The following is a 25,586-nucleotide window of genomic DNA, read 5'->3' as shown; positions in this document are numbered from 1 at the left end:
AACACAAGAGCCACACTTAGTAAAAGAAAAATATCTTTACTATAAAAACAAAATAAAACATGGGTATGGTACTTTGGATGAAAGAAATAAAATAAAAGGTTACATACTTGCAGTTACTCTCAGTAATATATGCTAACAGCGACATCTTTCTATCTCTCTTGGCTTCTAGAAGAGAACTACCGCTTTGGTTCACACAAAGGGCCATAAACTTGTGAATACATTAATGCTAGATCAAAGCATTTCTACAAACAAGATGCTAGTTGACCAATACAAAGGTTACAGGTCACTTCATTAGGATAAACAACTCCCACAAACTTTCCCGCTCTTGAATACATTATGTAACGTAACATCCTGCTTCCTAACAAACAACATTTAACTCTGTAATGACTGAAGTGTAAGCAACTTGCAATTCCAACACCTAGTAGTTCACAGGGAGAGTGTGAAGAGGATGACCTTCGCTTATTCAGTATATTCAGAGATATACTGTCTTTGCACAGTGATGTAATTATATATTAAAAAGCATTGCAAGTCATACCACTGTTTTGATTATACTGAGTGAAACAACCATTTATCCAAATGTCTTTAGGCTTTTTCTAAACCACCCCCTTTCCATGTGGAACAACCAATCTGCAGGTGAGTCAAATGCGGGCACCAGGAAAATCTTTGGCAGTTGGATATTTATTTTAAAAACCCATGTCCCAGTGCCAAAATATCAAATAGAAGTGTGGGGAGCCTATATGAAGAACCACTCATCTGGAATCATCCAGAAAATCCTTGAATTTGAATCCAAGACTATTGGGTGCACATTTAATCATGTCTACTGGCTATCAGGCACTGCATGTGGCACCAAAACACTTATTTCAGTATTGGAGTGCCCAGATTATGTTATGATGCTTTGATTCTTCACATCTCATGGTTTTTCAGCACCACTGAAATGATTCAAGATGGTAACAAGTACTGAAAGGGAGATCAGTCAGGCTTAGGCAGAGGGTAGGTAAGCAGTTGGCAAGTTGGCTAGATCTAGTGCATTTGCCACAAATGTAATTCGCCATATGGCTGTCTCACATAACTGGTATACACTCACTACCCTGAAAAACTTTGGTGATCACTTACCTTTATGAAGGGACTCGAGGAATTAGATGGTTTTCAGACCTGAAGAAAATATTCCTGTTGGGAAAGCGTATGAAAAATTTACATTCTTCTGCACTTCACTGTTATTATTAGAGAGAGGCATGGATTCTGAGTAGTTACAACTGTTATCTTGTAGGCTGTGTGTCTTAGTGCCACACTGCCTTCCTCAGTTCCAGGAGAAATCAGCAACGGCATTACTAACACAGGCAAGATGGACCATTCGTGGTGTGCTCTATAAATATTTGTTAAGCAGGGATCAGTTTGTTGCTGCATTTCTTGCAGTAGAGTTTTAAAATGCAGCATTTTGCATTTATGTCACAAAGCTTACCCACTGTCTAGAATTAGTTTGCAGGTAAATGGATCATGGGTACCTTATTGCTGCATTGCTCTGACCAGGGTACTTTGCCATTTTGATCTTTACAGATGAGCCAGGATGTGCACTTTCCATAACGAGATCTGCTGGCCTGTGCCTTGTGTGACACTCACCACCCACTTAAGCAATTTAGCTGCTTGTTTGCTCTCTTGCCCGCCCTTTTCTTGGTCCACCGTGTCATTGCCATTAGCACTAATGGGCCACGCTAACCAGACAGTAATTGACTCTTTAAGAGCTAGGAGGCTGAGATACTGCTGCTTCTCTTTCCCTCTCTATTACAACAGTTGTCAGAAAAGTTTGCAGGACTTTGGTTAGGATGGGAGTTCTCCTTCCTGAAGCAAAATTGCTACCCTGAACTGAATATAAGATTAGTTAAAATGACCGTATTTAAACAAAAATCCTTAAAATCTAGAGGGTCGCTTGAAGTATAAGCTAGGAAACAAATGGAGTGCGGCACAAGTAGGCCAAGCGAGACCTGACTGACTAGGGCAGCCAGCCGCTTATATTTTTCGCGTCTGTTCCGTTCCTGTACAAAGTGAGAGGTGTCGAGGTTTGGGGGTTTTTTAAATACAAAATGGAGTGTGTGAGTGTGACATGAAATTCTCCCCATGTATAACCTCACTGTGCTGTTTCTTCACCCATCCACCCCTCCCCCACAGTCCAATTCACTTCCTTTTGTCAGAGCTGAGCTAGGAGAAAAATGCTTCAGGCCAACGGAATACGGTGAAGTGAGGTGGGGGAGAGGTTCTTACTGTTGCACTTTTATTTTTGCAGAAAAGAGACACACACCCCATCCCATTTCACTCCCATACCTAATATGTGAATGGAATAGACACATGAATAAATTATATATGGCTGCCCTTGCCACATCTAGTTAGATCCACTGAGGAGAAAAAAACGCTAGTGCACATAGGTGTTCTTGTCATTCTTGAGCACCCAAATTCTTTCTGTCTAGTACATTTTTAGCTTGCCTTTCCTCTGAGGACCACCCACATTCTATCTAGCACATGGTTCTCCATTTCCATTTTATCCTCACAACAACCTTGTGAGGTTGGTTAGGTTGAGAGATGACGACAGACCCAAGGTCTTCTACCAAGTTACATGGTCAAGTGGGGATTTAGAGTTGCCAGGTCCTTAGCTTGCACTAGTGGGGGTGGGGCGATATTGCTGCTAGGCTTCCCAAGTCCCCCCGGGGGGCGGGGAAACCCCCGCCCCAGAGGCTCCCGCCACCATCGGAATGGGCCCTCGGGGGAACTCCACCCCGACGTGCGCGTCACTTGGAAGTGACGCGACCACAGCAATCCGAGGGAAAACTGTGGTTTTCCCTCGTATGGCCATGCCCCCGCCCCCAGCGTGCCTGCCGTCGTCACGTCACTTCCGGGTGACGTGCATGCGGAGCGCACACCAGACGCCAGCCAGGAGCCCCCCGCTCCGGCAGAAGATCGACTTGGCAACCCTAATTGCTGCGCATTATGTTCCCAACATGATGACATCATGCAGAAGTAACGTCATCACACCAGGGACCTTGCATGGTGATGTGCCGGTTTTTGGGCAAACTTTATGGTAAAGAGCGAGTTTGGAATAGTGGTTAGGAACATGGACTCTAATCTGGGAGAACCAGGTTTGATTCCCCAGTGCTCCACATGCAGCTGCTGGGTGACCTTGGGCAAGCCATAGTTCTCTTCAGAGCTGTTCTCTTAAGAGCAGTTCTCAAAGAGTTCTCTCAGACCCACCTACCTCACAGGGTGTCTGTTGTGGGAAGAGAAAGGGAAGGAGATTGTAAGCTGATCTGAGACTCCGAGTGAAGGGCAAGGTATAAATCTAATCTCCTCCTCCTCCTCTTCTTCTAAAATTGGGCTCAGACCATAGAGTTTCACCCCAAAACCAGAGCATCATCACGTGATGTCCCCAGCATTACTTCAGTGTGATGTCATCCCATTGGGGACTTTGTACAGGGTCGTAGCTGTTGGGGGCGTGGCTTCCCCCTGCCAGCCAACCAGTTGGCTGGTAGAAGCCCGCAAAATCGGGGGATCCCCTGCTCCCACCTGGGGACTGGCAACCCTGTGGGAGATTTGAATTCAGATTTCCTGGATCCTAGACTGACACTCTAACCTCTATGCTACATGTTGAACAGGAAAAAAATTAAATTATTGTATGGCATTGTGTGTGGTATGGCCAGGAGGTCCTAGGACTGTTTGGCAGCCTGAAGCTCGAGCTCTTTTTTTAGCATTATGCAGTGAGCTAGGCTTATTGGGGGGGGGGGGGCTGGGAGAGCTGTAACTGACTCAAGGTCGCCCAGCTTGGCTTCAAGTGGAGGAGAGCAGGATCGAACCCAGTTCTCCAGATTAGAGTCCATCGCTCTCAACCACTACACCATGCTGGCTCCCTTGTTGAACAGAAAATGGCAAGGCATACAACTAGGCCCCATGATCAAAGAGCAAAGTGCACATCACTGTTGCCACTAGTGCAAGGAAGCTGCCATGCAGCACAAAATGAAACACAAAAGGTTAAAAAATATTAGTTTTTCTATCAGATTTATATTCCACTCCCTCTCCCCTGAATGGGACTCCAGGCAGCTAAAAGCATTTAAAATATACCCAATAAAAACAGTACAAAGGATACAATAAATAAACTTTATGTTAAGTCGGTTACTTAACAAAGAGTCAGAGAGTGATTTCAGCAAAAGATCCGCTTTATTCAGCAACTTGTAATTCAACTCCAAACAGATCAACATGAATAGCCAGAACAGCTTTTACATTGCAGCTGTTCTGCTTTTAAACTCTCCCGGCTAATGTAGCCACGCCTACTGTACATTTACCAACCAATAAGGCTGCATACATAAGGACCAATCACGGACATTCCCGCTCAGGGAGCTTGTTGATAGTGATTGGTTAGGTGCTTCCTGGGCCAGCAATGTGATTGGATGTATTTGGATCCTAGCCCAGGACGAAGCTTAACATAGCATTTCAATTAGATGTTTTCATCACACATTATGCATTCAATAGCAGCTTATTGAATACATTACACTTTAAAAATATGGAACAATAAAAAATCTATCCCAGTTAAAATCTATGTACTATCAAGCAGGATAGGATGCATGCATGGTTACCAGCTACATGGTGGATCACCAGGGCTTTTTTGTAGAAAAAGCCCAGCAGGAACTCATTAGCATAATAGGCTATATCCAACAGCAGTCACTCATTAGCATATTAGGCCACACCCCATGCCTTCCCTTGGCTTGCCTGGGCAAGCTGGCCCTTGGACAGCCCGGGGAAGGCTTGGGGAGGCATTTAAATGCCTCCCCGATCCTTCCAGGGGCCCCCCAGCCCATCTGCCTCGGAGTCTCCGGGGGGGTTGCTCTCCAGGCCTTCCCTCTGTAGCCACACATGCAGAGGTTTTGGCTGTAGTGGGCGTGGCCAACTCTGAAGCCAGTCGGAACTCCGTTCCTGTGCGTTCCTGCCCAAAAATAGCCCTGTGGGTCACAATCACTCAAAGGCCTCCCCAAAAAGAGTGGCCTTGCATGCCCTGCAGACCCGAGGGAGGTCTTGCAAGGCGTGCACCTCTTCAGGAAGCTGGTTCTATGGGACGGGGGCCACTGCTGAGAAGGCCCTCACCCTTGTTGACGCAAGGCAGACAGTTCACGGACCAGGGATCTTCAATAAATTCCTATATGAAGAGCAGAGAAGATGGGGTGGATCATGCCGGGAGAGGTGGTCCTGAAAGTATGAGGGTCCCAGGCTGTTTAGGGCTTTAAAGGTAAGTACCAACACTTTGAATTGGCACTGGAAACTAATTGGGAGCCAGTGCAGCTTCCATAGGATAGGTGTTATATTCACTGACCAGGATGCTCCTGTCAGCCATCTGGGAGCTGTGTTCTGGACCACCTGCAGTTTCTGAATCATCTTCAAAGGTAGCACGGCATATAGTGCATTACAGTAGTCCAGTCTCGAGGTGACTGTTGCATAAATTACCATGACAATATCTGCCCCAAACAGATAGGGAGCCAGTCGGAGTGCTCTGCAGATATGGTAAAACACAGTCTTTGTCACTAAGGACACATTTGTCCATGGAGAGTAAAGAATCAAGCCACACCCCAGACTCCTGACAGAGTCGACCATAGAAAGTTGAACCCCATCAAAAGTCAGTAGAAGTGACAACCGCAGCTGTCCAGGTTCCCCCAGCCACATGATCTCTGTCTTAGATGGATTTAGCCTGAACCACTAACTCTCACCAAGCCATTCCACCACTGCATCCAGGCAGGAGGCCAAGACCAGAATTCCAGGTACCTGTCGCTCTTCAAATAAGAGGTAGAGCTGGGTGTCATCTGCATATTGATGGCACTCCACTCCAAACCTCCTGATAGTCATCACCACAGGGCACATACAGATGTTAAATAACATTGGGGAAAGAATCAACCTCCCCGCAGAACTCCACAAGTCAGGGGAATGTATTGTAACCTAATGCCTGGTTGTTGACCGTCTAGAGGAACTGGTTGGCCACTGTGTGAGACAGGATGCTGAACTACATGGACCATTGGTCTGATCCAGCAGGGCTCTTCTTACGTTCTTATTTTGGTCCAAGGAGATCTTCAGGAGCACTGAGCACTGAGACAACTATGATAAAATATCTCCTCAGCAAAACTGTGCAACATAGAACAGCAGTAACTGGTATCTGAGAGTGCATTTTTACCTCTCCCTTCCTCAAAAAGGCTCATGGTGGGGTACTTGGATCTCCCCTCCTCTGTTTTATCTTCAGAAAAACACTGTGAGGTTGATTGAGCTGAGAGAGAATGACTGACCCAAGGTCACTCCATATCTTTTGTGGCAGATATGAATATGAACCCATGTCTCCCAGGTTGAAACCTTCAATGCAAACTAGAAATCTTCAATGTGAACTAGAAATGTTCCCTGACTATTTTAAAGTGGTGAACAGCAGCTCCCTTTCTGTGAAATGGGGCAGGATGTTGCACTATTGGTCCTCCAGGCCCATACTAGTGTGCTCACAATGCTCAAAAAAAATGCAGGCCTTTTAGCATTTGGAAGGTTCCTCCAAGCTGCATCCTGCTGGGCTTGTGTGCTGTATTGGAGTGGGGTTTACTAGGGTTGCCAACCTCCAGGTGCTGGCTGGAGATCTCCTAAAATTACCATTTATCTCCAGGCAATAAAGTTCAGTTCCTCTGATGAAAATGGCTGCTTTGGAAAATTCTTGAAGATTTGAGGGTTGGCCATTATGGGTTGGAACATTATGGCAGTATATCCCGCTGAAGTCCCTCCCCTTGCCAAACCCTGCCTCCCTCAAATCTTCAAGAATTTTCCAACCCATAACTGGCAGCCCTATGTTTGCTGTCTGGTTCAGGGTGATGAAGGAGCCAAAGGCCAGGCTGTGTTGGTACTCTCTAATCAAGGTCAGACTCGTAACAGATGGCCCAGCACATGGTGCAGTGACCAGGGCTTCTGTTTTCCTCTTAGTTCAGTGCTTCTAGCATATGGAACAAAGCAGGTACTGATTGCTGTTGAAACAGAGGAGGGGAGAAAGCATTTTAAAAGACAGTGACGATCAAAGGAAATCAAGATTAGACTTGAAAAGAGAGAAGGGGCATAGGCAAAAAATGGATACCAGAGGGAAAAGAGCAAAAAGAGGTGAGGCCAGAAAATGGAAACATAGGAAATGAGAAACGTGTATAGAAGAAAGTGGGATGGTGTGGGTGGGCATAACATGGGACTGAAATACAGAGGAGAAAACCACTAAGCGAAAAGGAGAAGATAATATCAGAAACTGGAGAGGTTGCACTGGATTCTTCACACACTGCACCAGGGCCCCCAGTAATTAATGCCATATGCTTGATAACGCAAGTCATCTGTTCTCTGGGCCCTAAACTGACAGCTGATCTCAGCAAACAGGTGGGGAGCCACAGGGACTTCTTCTTGGAGGCTCCCTGTCTTTAATTAATGTCATTATTTTGCTATCAACAATAGGGAGCTGCGTTCCAAAAGTGAATCATTTGGAACAAGTTTCAAAACCTGTTTCAAATGCCAGGGCTTGATCCTGGATGTATAAATTAGTAACAAAAAAGGAGCATCTCCCTGGACACATACAGTATGGCCACTGCTTCTCCCATAAATCTGTTTAGCATCAGGTCAGAAACTATGTCCAAACAGGTGGTCATCTCGTTCTTCCTTGTTTTTCCTCAACCGCTACAGCAGATGGTATATCTTGAGATGATGATGATGGCAATGTCTCTTGAAACATATCTAAAGGGGCCAACTGAAGACCTGAATTGACCCCATTATGATCAGGCCCAACCTCATTTTGGATTAAGGTAAAGGTAAAGGTTTCCCTTGCTTGAAAGCCAGCCGAATCCGACTCTAGGGATGCGGTGCTCAGCTCTGTTACCAAGCCGAAGAGCCAGCGCTGTCCAGAGACTTCTCCGTGGTCATGTGGCCAGCATGACTAGACGCCGAGGCACATGGAATGCTGCTGCCTTCCCACTGAAGCAGTACCTATTTATCTACTTGCAATTTCTTGCTTTTGAACTGCTAGGTTGGCATCTTGCTCAGAACTAATTTCACTCCCACTAGAATACACGGGTACCAAATGGGAAGCAATCCATACATGGCCATCCGACAATCTATAGGTATATGGTCCTTTCTTCCTCACAATCTCACATGCTTGCGGGTAATACACTGACAACCTCCTATGCATAATATTTCGTTACATAAAAGTTTTGAACTGCTTGTCGCCAATCTCTTCTGTATGTTCAATCATGCTTCCAAGTCAAATTCCGAAATCTGTTTATTAAGGTCTCAGCCAAATAGCAATTAAAAAATATTCCTACAACTGCATTTGCTCCCACTTCCTACATCCGACTTATATACATCTCTTCCCATAACCACAGTTCTCTTAAAGAAACATACACACACCTTCACCACAAGCAGGTATATCGCCATAGCCCTGACCCGGATGGCCCAGCCTAGCCAAATCTCACTGGACTCGGAAGCCAAGCCGGTTTAGCCCTGCTTAGTATTTTGATGGGAGGCCACCAAGGAATTCCAGGGTTATTATGCAGAGGCAGGCAATGGCAAACCACTTCTGAATGTCTTTTCTGGAAAACCCTATGGGGGTTGCCATAAGTCAGCTGTGAATTGATGACACTTTACACACACATATTGCTATAACATTGCCTAGTATCTATTTTTTTTAAAAAAAACATGGGACATGCCCAGTGTGCGTGTTCTGTTGCTGCTGCAAATACCTCTGAAAATCAAACTAGACAGGTGTCCTCGAGTTTGCCCCGGGAATTCTTTCTGTAATAAAGTTTGTCAAGAACTTGTCAGACTCAAAACAAACCCTTACTTTCGTGGAAGAGGAGGGGTTGGTTAAGGCTTATCATCTTACAAACAGATTTACCCCATGATCCAAGGAAAGATAGCGGCAAGTTGTAGAGAAACACTGCATGCATTAAATTATCTTCCAAGCCCTGTGCTCAAATCCTTTCACAGAGGAGCTTTCCCCTCCACTTTAATAGCGGTTTAGCTTCCTAATCCCTTCCTATATTTACTTGTTTAAATATATTAGCAGCAAGTGAACTCCCATTTCCATATGATGGAGGATATTGGCCTCCTAAGGCAGTGTGGGCAATGTAATGAAAGGATGCAGAGACTTTAGTAATAGACTTTGGTTACATCTCAGACTTAACCACCTTTTGCCCATGGGGGACAACTATTAACCATATGATGGGGGGGAATTTGTTCCTCAAAATCACTGTGTCAGTCAAAGTGTCAGTTAATCACTGTGTCAGTTAAAATAAGTCAAATTATTCATCACAGCCAGGGGTCATTTCGTAGAAAAAGAGCTAGGGGGACTCATTAACATAACTCATTAGCATATGCCACACCCCCTGACATCACCGGAAGTTGTCCTCCCCACAGCCGGCGGCGACCTCCAGCGGGCACCAGCAGGGAGCTCCAGGCCCCGCCCTCCCGCACCTCACCCGGGGGGATGGCGTCCCCCTGCGTCCCCCCCCAAATGACCCCTGATCACAGCCATTTAAAATGTGAGCTAGAGGGGATCATGATCCATGTAGTATACTTGGGGAGAGAGGAAGAATATCAAATCATGTAAAGGTGGAAAGAGGTAGTATGTGTCCCGCTTTATAGCACCGTGCAAAGTCATGGCTTAGCAGTGAAGCATTTGCTTGGCATGCAGAAAGTCCCAGGTTCAATCTCCAGCATCTCCAGTTAAAAGGATGAGGAATAGGTGATGTGGAAGACCTCTGCCTGAGTCCCTGGACAGCCACTGCAAGTGTAAGTAGGCAAATACTGACTTTGCTAGACCAGTGATCTGATTCAGCATAAGACAGCTTTATAGGTTCATGTGACTGCCCTTTCTATAACAGCAGACCCATTTGGATTATCTGTGTTTGTAAAAAGGCGTCTAGTTTTCATTTGAAGTCTCTAAGTAATACAAAAATATCTACTGCTTACCTTGGCAGTCTTTTGCGTAGGTCACTAATCTTCTCTATAATGTGCATGTGAAGAGCTTCTGTATGTCTATTGGCATTCCTTTATATGCACCTTGGAGAGCCACTGTGTGTGATTATTTATCTTTCTCCAATTCCTGTTTACATGCCCAGCCTGTGTCCACTGCTGATGTTTTTTATGAACCACCTAAGTCTTTCTGAGTTATTTTGGTTTAACAGGAGCTCAGGTTTTTTTTATTATATACACAAAATCCCATCTGCCTCTTTTTCTGACCTCCAGGGGGGTACATCAACGCCACCGCATTTCAGGAAACGAATCATTTCACTCAATTACGCCAAATGTGAACAAACAAGGGGGGGAGATGGGGGAGAAAAAGAGAGAGTAGAAAGAGCGGGAGAAAACAGTCACTGCAATTCGATGGGTCTACCTCCTTGCCTTTCAAAATGCATCTCCCTGACAACTGCTTTTATCAGCGGTTTTGACATATGTGTTTGGCCAGAGATAGCAGAGCTGAGTGATAGATCTCAGTGAGCAGCCTTTGGGTTAGAAGTATGGAGGGGGTGAGGCTAGGGCCTAGTGCCGGGGAGGAAGAGCTGATTCAGCAGCTAGAACAAACTTTGATATTTAATAATGCATGAAACGAATTAGGTGCTGACAGCTTTCAAGCTCGAAGCCTTCTGTGTGTAATTACCTGCTGTTGAACTTACAAAATGTCTTACTTTTGGAGAGGAGTTGGGGCACATTATGATTAAGCATTTATGTAGTACTCCTGATCTGCAAAAGGGTTGATAATCCTCCTTTTATTCATCTTTACAATCGCCCTGTGAAGTTAGTTGCTGTTACTCCTGTTTTGCAGATTTAGATCTGAGACCAAAAGATAGACTTGCCTAAATGGTTGAGCTGGAATTTGAACTTATGTTTCTCAGGTCCAAACAAATTTGTCACTGAACTAACTATTGTCTCTTGGCCCAATTTTTGCTCATACTAAATAAATTCCAGAGGAAGTAGCCATATTAATCTGGTACAACAAAAACAATGAAGAGTTTTCTGGCACTATAAAGACTGAGCAATTTATTGTAGTATAAACTCTGGGGTTGGATCTAGCTAGACTTTTTTCTGCTGCAAAAAGGAGGAGGGGGTAACCTTTGGCCACCCAAAAGACTAGGAATCATGGGACGTACATGGGCAAAAGACATGCGTGACCGGGGGGGGGCTATTTTAAAGAGGGGAATTAGATAAGATATAGCAAAAAGTCCCCAAACAGCTGGCTAGATTCAACTCCTTCATTTCATTAGATACATGGTTGCCTAAGCAAGTAGGTAGAAGTACTCTGAGTGCAGAGAGAAAAAGACAAAAATTCTGTGAGATGCCAAAAGATTAAGCAATGCAAGAGATAACAGTAAGTTTGCCACAGTAACAGACAGTATAAATTAATTCAATATTCATTCACATAAATACAAGATTCAGTTGGCACAGGTGTGACCCACTCCTAGAAGCCACTTGAGATTGATAGGCATAGCAGCCATGTAAACAGACCTTTAAAGAGGGACAGTTTCGGCATCTAGTGATCTAGTCATTCTCAGGATTTGTTGCCAATTAAATTCAGTCACAAATTTGCTATTGACCTCCAGTATGCAACTTCATGCTGGATCCTCATTTAGAAGCTTTTGGTGATTGATAATTTGTCCATTTTCTTGTATAGACACTACTGTTTTGCCCTCTGTAAATTGAGGAAGGGCATTGTTACATTCCATGATAGTATTCCCCAAATGGATATGGAAACATAGCTGACTCCGGGCTTTGTTCTAGGGGGTTGTTTCTGGGTTTGTATCTCCACTATTTGTTTATTTAGAAATTTTCTGTGCCACCTCTCCAAAGAACGTGCTTGAGGAGGCTTACAAAGTAAAACATAGTAGAAACATAAAACTCAATAAAAGTGGTTAACAGTAAATAAACTATTACAAACCCAGCCAGAGCATTAAAAAAGCACAAAACAGAGGTGTCACACTCATTTGTTATGAGGGCCAGGCCATGTGTGCCATAAAACATAATGCCAGGTACCAGAGATATACACTTTTTAAGCGACTCCAGCTGATAAGCACCACGTTGGTGTGTCCTCAGTGCAAGGCCCTGGGGGGGTGCAGAGGTAAACCCACATGGGCAGACTGGAGACCCAGCCAAACAGCGCTGGGCAGTTACTCAGTAGCAGGACTAGGCCCCTGATGTATGGAAGAAACTGCAAAGAACACCCCCCCCCCCAATCGCAGCTGCTGCATGGGTGTGTGTGAATATGATGAATATGGTGTGGCAAATGGGGTTCAATGTGGCCAAGTGCAAGGTAATGCACATTGGAGCCAAAAATCCTAACTATAAATGCATGTTGATGGGGTCCGAACTGGCAGAGACTGACCAAGAGAGAGATCTTGGAGTTGTAGTAGATAACTCACTGAAAATGTCGAGACAGTGTGTGACTGCAATAAAGAAGGCCAATGCTATGCTGGGGATTATTAGGAAGGGTATTGAAAACAGATCAGCCAATATCATAATGCCCCTGTATAAATCAATGGTGCGACCTAATTTGGAATACTGTGTGCAGTTCTGGTCACCACACCTTAAAATGGATATTGTAGCTTTGGAAAAAGTGCAGAAAAGGGCAACTAGCCCCCCTGCCACACGGGGGGAAATTGATACGGCCAAAAGAGAGACGCGGCGGCGGGATCAGACAGATCCCATGAGCCACCACGCAGTTGCTCCCTGGCACGATCAGATGCCGGGGGGAAAGCGACGGAAGGGACCGCGAGGCAGCCGGCTGCGCATGTGTGTGCATGCGCAGTTCGGCTAGGAGCCTTGAATTCTCCTGAAGATGGGTGCTCCAGCGATCCGACGGCCGCGCTTGCTGCGGCGTTTTCAGTTAGTGCTAACTTTTTGTTGGGGTTTTTTTACTGCGCGGTTTAGGCCTGAAAGGAAGGATCGGGGACGGGTACGCACCGATTCCCAGATGTTGCGGTGTGATCGCGCCCGTTTGCTGCGCCCCCGATCCGTCCCTCTTCCGGGCCTAAGCCTCCCGTGTGACCGGGGCCTAGAATGATCAAAGGGTTGGAACACTTTCCCTATGAAGAAAGGTTAAAGTGCTTGGGGTTCTTTAGCTTGGAGAAATGATGGCTGAGGGGTGACATGATTGAGGTTGATAAGATTATGTATGGGATAGAGCAGGTAGAGAAAGAGGTACTTTTCTCCCTTTCTCACAATACAAGAACTCGTGGGCACTCCATGAAATTGCTGAGCAGTTGGGTTAGAACAGATAAAAGGAAGTACTTTTTCACCCAAAGAGTGATTAACACATGGAATTCACTGCCACAGGAGGTGGCGGCGGCTACAAGCATGGGCAGCTTCAAAAGGGAATTAGATAAGCATATGGAGCAGAGGTCCATCGGTGGCTATTAGCCACAAGGTATAGATAGGGACTCCGGGGCAAGTGATGCTCTGTCTTCTTGGTGCTTGGGGGGGTCAATAGTGTGAGGGCTCCTAGTGTCCTGGGCCCACTGCTAGACCTCCTGCTATCACCTGGTATTTTTGGCCACTGTGTGACAGAGTGTTGGACTGGATGGGCTGTTGGCCTGATCCAACATTGGCTTCTCTTATGGTGGCAGCACTGGCTGCCAGCAGACCCCAATGGAGGATTGTCTGCACTAGGGCTGCCAAATCCCCCCAGGGGGCGGATTTCCCCCCGCTTTGGAGGCCCGATTTCCGCCGTGGCGGAATCGGGCCCCGGGGGGAACTCCGCCCCCTGAAGCTGCGTCACCTCTGGTACGTACGACACGTTGGGGGCGTGGCCGTACGGCACGTTGGGGGCGTGGTCTAAATCGTCGAGGGGTGGGCCACGCCCCCAACGTGCCCTACATCCTGCGTCACACCCGCGGCCAGCTCCCGGACCCAGCGAACGCTCCCCCGCCGGTGAGTAATTACGATTTGGCTACCCTAATCTGCACCTTCCCCATGTGCAAATGCCAATCCCTGCAGCCATCAGGGACAGCATCCTCAGAGCTGCATGCCGAGCAGAGAGTAATGCAACCTCACCTTGGAACCCTGAGGTGGCATGAATGCAGCTGCGGTGGCTCCCAACTTCCCAGTGAGGCTGCCACTGAAGTGAAAGGGTTCTGCTAGACTGCTGCAGACAAGGTTGTTCCACCATGCTGAAGCCACGATCAGAGTGGCTCCACCCACTCCCAAGCCGCCTCCTGTTCCCTCCCTCGCACCAGTTGCTTGCAGGCCAGATAAGAGCTCAGGACAGGCCTGTTCCAGCCCCCAGGCCTTATGTTTGGAACCCCTAGTATAAAACATCAAGCAGCTTAACACAAGTTTCATAAAACATTTCTCAGGCTAGAAGCAGAGTCCCAAAATGATGTTTTAAAAACCAATTAAAAGCCTAGTTAAAAAGAAACATTTTGGCCAGGTGCTTAAAAGAGCTGGGTAGATGTAGGGACGGCGGAAGACAGGAAGGCCTGGCGTGATCTGGTCCATGGGGTCGCGAAGAGTCGGACTCGACTGTGCGACTGAACAACAACAACAACAAAAGATGTAAGGCAAGACACGAGGGGAAAGGCATTTCCACAGGCAAGGTGCCTTGATTTTTAAAAAGCCCTTTCTCTGGCTACTACTCACCTGACCTCTGAAGGTGGAGAGAGAGACAGAGAGAGAGAGAGAGAGAGAGAGAGCAGGGCTCTTGAGGAGCTATGGTTGCCAGCCTCCAGGTGGGACCTGGAGATCTCATGGAATGACAACTAATCTCCCGGTGACAGAGATCAGTTCCTCTGAAGAAAATGGATGCTTTGGAGGGTGGACTCTATAGCATTATATCTTGGTGAGCTTCCTCTCCTTCCCAAACCCTGTCCTCCCCAGGCTCCACCCCCCAATGAGGCTTGGTGTTGGTCCAACGCTTGGTGTTGGTCCACGCTTCCCCAATGAGGAAGGTGTTGACTGGCAGGCTACTTTTGATTTAAGCTGCCATGAGGCTCTTTGTTGACTCTACCCTTTAGCAGTGACAAAGCAGCAAAAGCTTCACTATTCTTGGCCCCTGATTCGTCAGTCAAGGAATTGTCACTTCAGTGCACTTAAGACTTACCCAACAAACTTTCTTTTCTATGCCCAAGAACTTCCAAGGTTTTAAAACCATGATGTTTTGTTTACATTCTTATCCATTTCTCCAAGTAATATCACCTCTTTCTGCTATTTACCACTTATTTTTAAATGTATAAACATTCAAGAGCCCTTGATTCTTTTCAGGTGGATCATGTTGCTTAGAAGTTGTCATAAAATGCCTCTTCGCCTGTAAAAAGAGAAGGAGGGGGTTGAACTGCAGCATCTGAGCTGTAACCTTGAGATAGGATGGCTAAACAAGCCTTCTTTCACATCACTCTCCTAACAATGGGGAGGGGGGGTTGTTCAATCCCTAGCCTGGCTTCAATTTAAGAGCAATGGGTTGGCACGTTTGGGACAGTATGGTTGGGGTCACACACGTGACGTGAGATAAAGCGGGGGGGGGAGCAAGGCTATTTCCTACAGAGGAATTTGACCCGCGGTTGCACGATCACACAGTCCTTGGAAGCTGCAGGCACAGCCCACCACTGCATGATCAGAGGCAACAGCGTGTGAGTCAGGTTTTGTTGGGTTTTTTTGCTGTTTTGCTGTTTGTTTCCAATGCACTTAAACGAGGAATCGATGAATCGCATCTCCACCCTGAGGGCTCTCTATGGAGTTTGCGATGATTCACATACTGAGAAGAGGGGGGGGGGACAACGGCATGGAGTCAGGATGGCCTGATAAGACCATCCCGACACCATGAGAGCACGCTGGAGTGATCAGACACCGGAAGGTCCATCCCTGGCCCTTCGCAACCCGTTTACTACCAGATTTCCCCTGGTGTCTTTTAACTCCGCTTCTGCGGCAGAGCAGAACGGGTTGCTGATGGCTACGGGGCACTTCCCAGATGTTGTTGTCTGATTGTACCCTTTAAATCCGCCCAGCATTCGCGCCTATAGTGGGTCTAATTGTGCGTACGGTTGCAGCCTATGGTAGACTCTGACTCATGGTGGGACCATTGACATGATGGAGACAGCAGGCAGGCATATTCCAGGTATGTTATGAATATATGTTCCCCATAAAGAAACAGAACATTGGAGTGATTACTTGCAGGTACTCATGGGGCTAGTCTCAGGTGTGAATTCTACCTGTGGTGTTGTTACATCAACCAAAACCCAATGCTTTCCAAGGAAGTCATTCCACACATTCAACTGCCAATCATCAAAAGTGCAGTAGGAAAACATAGAGAAATCAACTGCAAGGTGTTCTAGTAAGACAGATCCAGACATTAATGTGAAGCAGTGGTCATGTTGCACAGAAATGCTAACTTGTAATGCACATGCTATAAACAAGTTCACTCCTTCACTTTCACATGATCACTTTAGTGGTCACTTCCCCTGAATGTGTGAGAACCAAGCTGGAAGACAATAACCCCACCCTGTCAGAGCTTGGCTCTCACCTGTGATATGATGACCGTTACCAAGGTGATCCCTAGATTTTTAGGCATCCTGGAGAAAAACGGAGGTGTGCTCCTCTACTCTTTACAGATAGCAGGAAGGGAAAAATTACAGATGTGACATCACCTCTCTTGGGTCAACAGAAGTAGAGTAATGTAGGCAGCGAGAAGTGTACCTAATAATAACTATCTCCTTCTGGTCTCTTACTAGACGAGACGCATTTTTCCCATCCAAGGAGTGAGCCTACCCTGACTATCAGTTAAGTGGAACATTTGAATTAATCCTTATAGTACACTAAGGGTTGCATTATTTCATAAATTTTATAAATTAAACAAAAGTCTAGTTTTATAAAGTAGACAAAATAAATAATACCTTTAAATAAGCAATTTCTAGTCTGACCCATGAAAGAGTAAAATGAGCATCACTTATAAACCAAACCAGTTTATTTACTGGTTAAAATATCCATTACACTGTTTCAAATAAATGTGGCAATTTCATGTGATTTAATGAAGGGAAAAGGTTCTGTTGTCAGACAAACCATTTATTGTTCAGGGTGGAAATCATCTTGAATGCATCACGTGAATCGAGGTAGGAACATAAATTGTTTATGACAGTGCCATCAGCCCGGAAAACGCTTCCACGGAGACCACTCTGAATTTTAATATGATTAATGAATTAATCGATGAATTATACCAATTAATTCTATCAGCTCTAATCCCTTTTGCTTAATGTTCTCGAGCAAGACTAAGGGTATTTGGATTTTGCTTTTGTTCTTGTTTTCTGTGTCATCATGCCTCAGTTCTTGCTTTTGTAAACTGTAGCTAGCAAAAGCCAGCCAGCCATAAAAAAGAACTTATTACTGTTCTGCCATTTGCCCAAAAAGATACAGAAAAATATACAGGTAGCATTCCACCTAGGAAGCTCAGATAATTTGCTCCCACCTTTCTGTACTCAGGCCATTGAATCTAAACTCACTGGGATAACTAAGAAGCCCTTGAATGCTTATATATTTATCATTTATTTCTCGGTACATGTAGTTAACCATTAACTTTATTTTAAACACACCAATCTATGGGTGTTGTGCTTTCTTTTATTGAATTATGATGCCCATGGTCATAAACAGTTACAAAAGGTGTTTTTTCAACCCAGATTTTGTAATGTGCCATTGATTTCAGTAGGGCTTACACCAAAGTGTAAGTGCTTTGAATTGACAGCCTTTTGAAGAGTACAAGGGCCACTCATATTTTTAGTTCTTTTTTTAAAAAAGAAACAAAATATTTCCTCTACTGTCAAGGGTGAGGAAGCTATGCTGGATCAGCACTTGTGTGTGCCTCACTCACAACCCAGTTGGCATGTACCCTTCTATTTCTCAGAACAGTTCTGCCTGCCCTGAAAGGTCATGCAGGTGGAGAGGGTTTTTAAAAAGCTCAAGCACTTGTGTCTTCCTTCACTTGGGCAAGCATGCAGGAGAGACACAAAGATGCCTGGTGTGAGTCCTTGACTCACCAAAGACAATAGAGGATCTTATTGATTTCCAAGAAGGAAACCCAACATTGGAGTCAAATCTCTATAAGGGTCAGGAGATGCACAACTCACTAACTCACCCTCTCTTAATGCTTCCTAACACCATTAAAGGCCATTCTAAGGCCTTATACTGAATCAGACCATTGGCCAATCAACGTCAGTATTGTCTGAGTAGACTGGCAGTGGCTTTTCAGGACTTTGGACTGAGGTCTTTCACATCACCTACAACCTCATCCTTATTGAAGATGCCAGGGATTGAACCTGGGACTTTCTGTATGCTGAGTGGATGCTGTACCACTGACCTATGGCTCCTGCACTTAACAGCCACAGCCTAAGCCCTAAGGGCAATTTCACCAATGCTGCTGCTTAAAATGAGTTTTCTTTTACTGAATTTCTAATGCAAAGCCTCTGATGACCAGAATGCTGAATTGTATTACAAACATCTGCCTTCCTTCCCCTTGCTGTTCTGCATTAACCATTGTTCTGGATGACTCTGGTCAGGCCTGATTCAGGTATAGGCATGCAGTTAAGAAACCCCAGGTGTCTAGTTAGCTTTCCTGTACTGGATCATTTAACTCCTAGCCAGTGGTACTTCTCAGTAGTGCTATAGGTTCATTCTGGCTATAGTACACAAGTAAATGCCGTTAGAGAATCTCTGTTTCCATTCTAAGCTTTTTTATTAAAGCATATGTATTGTGTTCTTAATGTAGACTAAATCCACAAAGCATTATACCTACCTACCTACCTACCATCCATCCATCCATCCATCCATCCATCCATCCATCCATCCATCCATCCATCTATGTTACATAGATAATTAAAGGACAGCAATTACATGAATCCATAAAAGTTTCATATCCCAAAAGTAAGCAGGTCACGGGCAAGGAAGTCCCTTCTGTGAAGAAGCTCCCAATCAATACAACTTCCCATATTTATAGGATTTTAAAATCATCTCTTTACAATAGTTAACGGTCCCACTTGATAAGGGTCACATTCTTGGCTAACTCATTATCTTATAACTTCAAACACCATACAATGTTATCTATACTTCAATTGAGTATGAAACCTCAGATCTTGCTTAGCCTTTTCTTTATACAATACTGAAAAGTTCTGAGCTTGGCAGGTAACTCAGCTCCAAATCAAATCCTTGGAGTTCTCCAGCTGCGGTCACTGTTCTAGCTTTCCTCTTGGATATCTCATCACTGCTCCTGCCTGCACTTATTACCTCCAACAGAGGAGCTTGATTAGCCTGCCCATGGAGCTGTCTGATGGGGCAGCTCAGCACTGACAGAACTTTTAATAAGTCCCAAGAGTCAGATCCTGCTGCCTCCTTAGCCTCTCTACCCTCATTTCCCTCCACAATTGCTCTCTGCCCCCCCCCAAGTCCTTGCCAAAATCAGAATTGGAACCAGAATTGTGTCATGTTGTGCTCATCACAGCGATGAGACAATAGTACCTCCTACCAAGAGAGAAACAGCAGGATGGAAAGAGCCCATTGTGGTATCTCTCCCTTTGCCTTTTCTGCACCACTGTATGCCCTCAGCAAGGAAAAGATGCCAATGTGTTCAGTGTCAGCTTCTGGTTCCCTCAATGACAGCATGTCATTCAAATCCCACTTCCCATGTTGGATAAACCAGGTGGCCCAACTATGAAAGGCCTGACACTTGTTCTGCACTTATCTTTCCCCCATGGGTGAGGAGTGCACTGGTTACAACACGGCACCTTATCCTTTGCGACAGACAAAACAGGTAAATGCCAGAGAGGAAGTGGGTCCAGTGGAGTCTCCTGGCTGCTTCCTGATGACTTGTCAGAGCTGCCCTTTCAGTATTTTCTGTATTCCAAAGGGTATTGATTATGGGGCTAGATATTCTCCCATGGGACTCTGGTGTCTGCTTCTGTAAAGCACTGGGGGCGTTTGTGCTCTCTACTAAGGGTCCCTGGAGGGGATCCATGCTCTGATCAGCAGTCTGATACTGTCACTGAAATCCCCTAATAAAAATGTAGCCTTAGAAGTGCAGCACTGAATATCAGTCATTAGCTTGGTCTCTCCAGTCTCAGTGTGGGGGGTAGGCAACCTACCTTTTTATTAACATGCATGGAGTGATGCTTCATTCCTAACCCTTTCCTACCAGCAAATTCTCAGGGTAGTATAATGGGGAAGCACTGACACACCAGAGGGATTTCATTTTGCACTACTCTGCCTGTGTGAAGAGTTCTGCATCCCTAGTTTCCCTCTCTGCTTTTAATGTTTCTCACTTTCTACGTCTCTCCTTTTCAGGATGGTGGAATATTCTCTGGACCTCCAAAACATTAATTTGTCTGCAATCCGCACTGTTCGCGTCCTGAGGCCCCTCAAAGCCATCAACCGTGTGCCTAGTAAGTCTGCCTTCCTGTTTTCTTAAATACAGCTTCTGCCCCTTGCAAATGCATGCTTCTCTCCTCATGTTTTAGTTTCTTTGGAGAGAGTTTGCCCTGAGTCTTTAGGGGACTAGATCTACTCATCCAGTAGACTCATGCTCTACCAGCTGTATAAGAGCTGTGACTGGCTTTGATCTCCCCTCTCTCTCACACACACACTCTATTTGAGCATAACTGACACAGTTTCACATGGGAGAAGGAACAGTGTTGATAGCAGAAATTGTATGCTAAAATATTAAGATGGAAGCACAGGAATTTCTCATAAATGTGACTTTCCAACAATATTGTATTCACCTGCTATAGCATCACAGTCCCTCTGGAAAGACTGAGTGTCATTAAGTACCATTATACCTCCCAGGCACTCAGCTAGAAACATTTTAACCGTTCAGCTCTCTGATGACCTTGGTTGAGTTTTCCCCTCCCTCCCTCCCTCCCTCCCTTTTTTGAATATTCTTCCTAGATTCTCAGATATAGAATACACACCACAGATTAGAAGGTACAAACAAACCCAAGAGAAGGTTGATGAGGAGAGTCAAGGAAGACGTTTAGATAGGAGTGGAATTCTTGCTAATAAGGAGGGGGGGTAAATGGCACAAATGTGGACAAAACAGACAAGTTGACAATAAGGCAAACAAAAGATCACTAAAAATTAAAATGGTAACCTTTTAACTTAAATTCATAAGAGAAAGGAGATCAGCTAGGAAAGAAGTCAGCAAAGTTGTGAAGAGATAGATGAAGGAGGACAGGGAAAATAAAGAGGTGTTGAATGAATTCTTTGTGTCAGTTTCGCAGTGGAAGATGTTGGGCATACCCACTTCTAAAATGCCATTTTTGGTGCAGATGTCTGAAGAACTAAGTCAAATAGAGCTGACAAGAGATAAAATTCTAGGCTAATGGACAAATTAAGAATTAACAAGTCACTGGGTCCAGACTATGTATCTGAGAGTTCTTAAAGAACTCATGGGAAATACCTCCTAATTAAAAATATGGAGCTTGTCACTAAATTGGCCTGCTTGCTAGAAGACTGGAAAGTAACCAATGTAACAACATTTTCTTTTTTAAAAAAGGAATGCAGCGGTAGCCAGGAAATTACATTTGTCAACTTACATTTATCCCTGGTAAATTGGTGGAAATTTATATTAAAGAATTAATAATACATGTTGAAGAACAAGCCTTGCTGAGGAAGAATTAGCATGGCTCTACAAATGGAGGTCTTTCCTCATAAACCTTTGGAGTTCTTTGAGGGTGTCAACTTTTTATAGATAGGGATGACTTGGTAGACATTTATTTATTAAGAAAATGTATTTGCTGCCACTCTAACAACTGCCCAAGGCAGTTTTCACCATATAAAAGAGAACAGCCAACATAAATTAGATTAACCCAGCCAGCAAGAAAACTGTCTCCGCCCAGCAGTCATAAAACCAACAGTACCATTATCACAGAAAAAAGCATCAAACAACATAAAGGCATACCAAAGCCCAGCATGAAACAGGCATAATACAGAATACAGGTCATAGTCTTCTTAAAAGATAACCTACCAAAAAGTTGGGATGAAACTCAAAAAAGCCTAGGCAAACCAGAGTCTTTAGACTTGGCTCATAAAAATTAACAACAGAGTACGTACCAGGTACATCTCTGAAAAAGGAGATTCAAAAGATGGGTTATCTTCACTGACGAAGTTCCAGTTGTCTCTTGCCCCACTTCCATTGGTAGGGCACAGAGAGCAGTGCTTGAGACCACGATCTTAACTGTCAAGTAGAACAGTACAGGAAGTGGTGATCCTTCAGATGCTCCAGTCCTGAGAAGTTTAGGGCTTTAACTGATAAAGTTCATCGAGATTTTGAATAAAGATTCCTCTGGTTCATAGCTAATCTGGTATGCATAATGGTTATAACCTTCACGTCTTTATAAGATATATTGTATTAAATGTGTTCAAGTTTATATCTCCTTCTGTAATCATTTGTACTGTTCAGTAAAAGAATAAAAATAAATAAAAAAAAGATTGGCATAAACACTTTGAGTTTCAATTGTGTTGTGCCTGGAAAGATAGGCAGCCAGTTCAGCACAGTTGATATGATGAATATATTAGCTTTACTTTATATTTACTTAATTCTCACGAAAGCCTGTCATGGGATAAAGAAAAGAAAGTAGAAGGTAGGAGTAAATGAAAGGAAGCACACCATGGGATCTCCCAAGGATCTGTATGGGGACTGATGTTATTTAATTCATTCATAAATAATCTGAAGTCAAAAGTTTGTGGGTGACACCATGTTTAGAATAGTGAAGAATAATCTCTCCAAACTGGGTAAATTGAGAATACAGTATAAATTGCATTCATTGTAAGAAATGTTAAGTGATGAACATCACAGACACAAACACTACTAATGGGATTTGTAGTGTATGAGTAGGAAATTGACCTTGGGATCATGTTGGATAGCTTATCATGAAATCATTGAGTCAAAGTTCAGCAGTGGTGAAAAAGGGAAATTACATTCTCATTTGTTACAAGGGCTGATCTGACATTAAATATCTCTTTGTTGGGCTGGGCCATGTGTGCCATAAAATGTATCACAAGGTACCGAAGATATAAACTTTATAACAATGATTTCAGATGCCGAATGGCAATAGCAGGCATGATTAAATTAGATGTGATATACAGAGGGGTGGAGATATCAGCATTGGTAATGAGACAGGAAACCTAGGTCTCAGTTTGGTATAGGAGTATTCAGTCCAGGAGGATGCAAAAGAATAAATGGAAATAAGTCTGAAGAACTGAGAAGTGACTTACAAAAGCACATACCCTACCATAATTTTGTTAGTCTTTAAAGGTGCTGCTGGACTCTTACTCTTTCTACCACTATTAGAAACCACAACATTCAAAAACCAGTGGGGGAACATTTTAACCTTCCAGAGCATTCAGTTGCTGACCTAAGAGTAGCAGTTCTCTGACAAAGGAATTTCAAAGGGAAATTAGAAAGAGAGACTGCTGAATTGCAACTAATCATGAAGCTCAAGACAATGCAGACTCCTGGACTGAACTGAGACCTAGGTTTCTTCTCTCATTACCAATGCCTGCTATTGTCTTTTGGCATCTGAAATCCAGCTGTATCTGAGGAAGTGAGCAGTGATTTATGAAAGCTCATGCCCTGCCACAAATGTTGTTAGTCATTAAGGTGCTGCTGTACTCTTGCTCCCTTTCTCTAATAAGGAATGCAAGCTGTGCTGTTAGGTTCCCCCCCCCCAATCTATTAGAAATGGAAAAGGGTATCTCTCCAAGTGCCATGGGATACTCTCTCTCTCTCTCTCTCTCTCTCATACCTGGAATAAAATGTTTTTTGGTCTTAAACACAGGACTCTTCCCCTCCCCATACCTGGAATAAAACTTTTTTGATCTCATACACAGGACTCTTCCCCCCCACACCTGGAATAAAACTTTTTCTTGTCTCAAACACAAGACTCTCCCCCCATACCTGGAATAAAATGTTTTTTGGTCTTAAAAACAGGACTCCCCCCCCACTCTCTCACACCTGGAATATAACTTTTTTTGGTCTCATACCTGGAATAAAACATTGCCGGTCTTCTGAAAAGTCCCACAAGATGCCATTTTCCCCCTCTCTGTGTTTCTCTTTCTCCCCCTCCCTCCCCCTCCCTCAGCCAATGGAAGGAAGGCTTTCTTTCTCTCCTCTGAAGCAGGAAATAGGAGAGACTGGGGGAAAGGAGCTGCAACATTAGAAACAGGAAGCAGGAAGCAGCACAGAGTCAGCTGCTCTCGGGCCAGATTGCCCATGGGCCATATCTTTGACACCCCTGTTCTAGGGATTATTATGAAAGGGTTAAAATTGAATAGACTGTATAAATCTATGGTGTGGCTGCATTTGGAATAATGTATGCAATTCTGGTCATTTCTCAAAAAGAATATAATGTTTGGAAATGTTTCAGAGAATAAGAGGTAAGATTATCGGGAAGTTGGAATATGTATCCCTGAAGAAAGGCTAAAATGTTTAGGGTTTTCAGTTAGGAAAAAAGACTACTAAGGGGGAATATGATAGAAGTTTATAGAAGTATGCATGGTGTGAAAAAGACGAAAGACAGAATTTTTCTCCATCTTTCATAACACTGGAACTTGGATCACCAAATGAAATTGCTTGGAAGTAGATTCAGGAAAGATAAAAAAATAAGAGTCTTTTTTCATACAATGCATAATTAATTTATGGCATTCACTGCTACAAGATGTGATGATGGACATATCCATGGAATGTTAGGTCTTTCATCAGCTATTAACCATGATAATTAGATGAAACCACCATGTTCAAATGCACTGTTGCTCAAATGGTTCACACAATGGCTTTTATATTATATATTATATAATAAATAAATAAAAGATAGATAAGTGAGAACAGATGATATCCCAACAATTTGAGATTCCCTGTAGGCATCTCAGTGCAATATACCAGCACTTTAGTGTTCTATATTTGTTGAGACCTGCTCAGTTCCATGGTGTTGCCCGGGTGACATAAAACTGCAGTGGTCTCATGTTGACTCTGCATGGCAAACTTATAATTCCAGGGAGGCAAACAACCAGAGCAGGTTGCAACCTTCAGATTGTAGGCATGCTACCAATATCTGTCTCTTCCCTGTTAAAATCAGGATTTTGGACTTAGATGTATTCTTAGTCTTATTCAGCAAGTCTCTTCTGAGATTCTTCTGTCCTTATATATCCACTTTGAAATGTATAGTATTTGTCAGTAGTTCTACTTCTCTCTCTCTCTCTCTCTCTATCTCTCTCTCTTTTTTCTTTTTCCTCTTTTCACAAAATGGTCCCTGTATCACAAGCCTTAAGTCATGATCCAGTTAGGTAGCAAATTGGAATGAGAGTTTGAAAACATGAACTGTGTTTAAGAGCCAGTTTGGTGTAGTGGTTAAGTGCGCGGACTCTAATCTGGGAGAACCGGGTTTGATTCCCCACTCCTCCACTTGCACCTGCTGATGTGACCTTGGGTCAGTCACAAGCTCTGGCACAGCTGTCCTTGAAAAAGAGCAGTTTGTGTCAGAGTTCTCTCAGCCCCACCCACCTCACAGGGTGTCTGTTGTGGGGAGGGGAAGGGAAAGGAGTTTGTAAGCCGC

The 25,586-nt window shown here is 44.2% G+C and overlaps 1 protein-coding gene across 1 annotated transcript in view; it reads left to right on the top strand.

The window, feature by feature from the left end:
• The window catches only part of CACNA1I (calcium channel, voltage-dependent, T type, alpha 1I subunit), a 441,973-nt gene that overhangs the window by 232,205 nt on the left and 184,182 nt on the right, over nucleotides 1-25,586 (top strand). The window contains exon 4 of the mRNA XM_015419166.1: nucleotides 20,323-20,420. Within this exon, the coding sequence (XP_015274652.1) occupies nucleotides 20,323-20,420 (98 nt within the window). The remainder of the gene's footprint in view (nucleotides 1-20,322; nucleotides 20,421-25,586) is intronic.

Source organism: Gekko japonicus, unplaced genomic scaffold (assembly GCF_001447785.1).
Source record: "Gekko japonicus isolate JY-2015 unplaced genomic scaffold, Gekko_japonicus_V1.1 scaffold37, whole genome shotgun sequence".
In the NCBI taxonomy this organism is placed as follows: Eukaryota; Metazoa; Chordata; class Lepidosauria; order Squamata; family Gekkonidae; genus Gekko; species Gekko japonicus.
The sequence above is the reverse complement of the archived record's forward strand: the minus strand, read 5'-3'. Positions and strand labels throughout refer to the sequence as shown.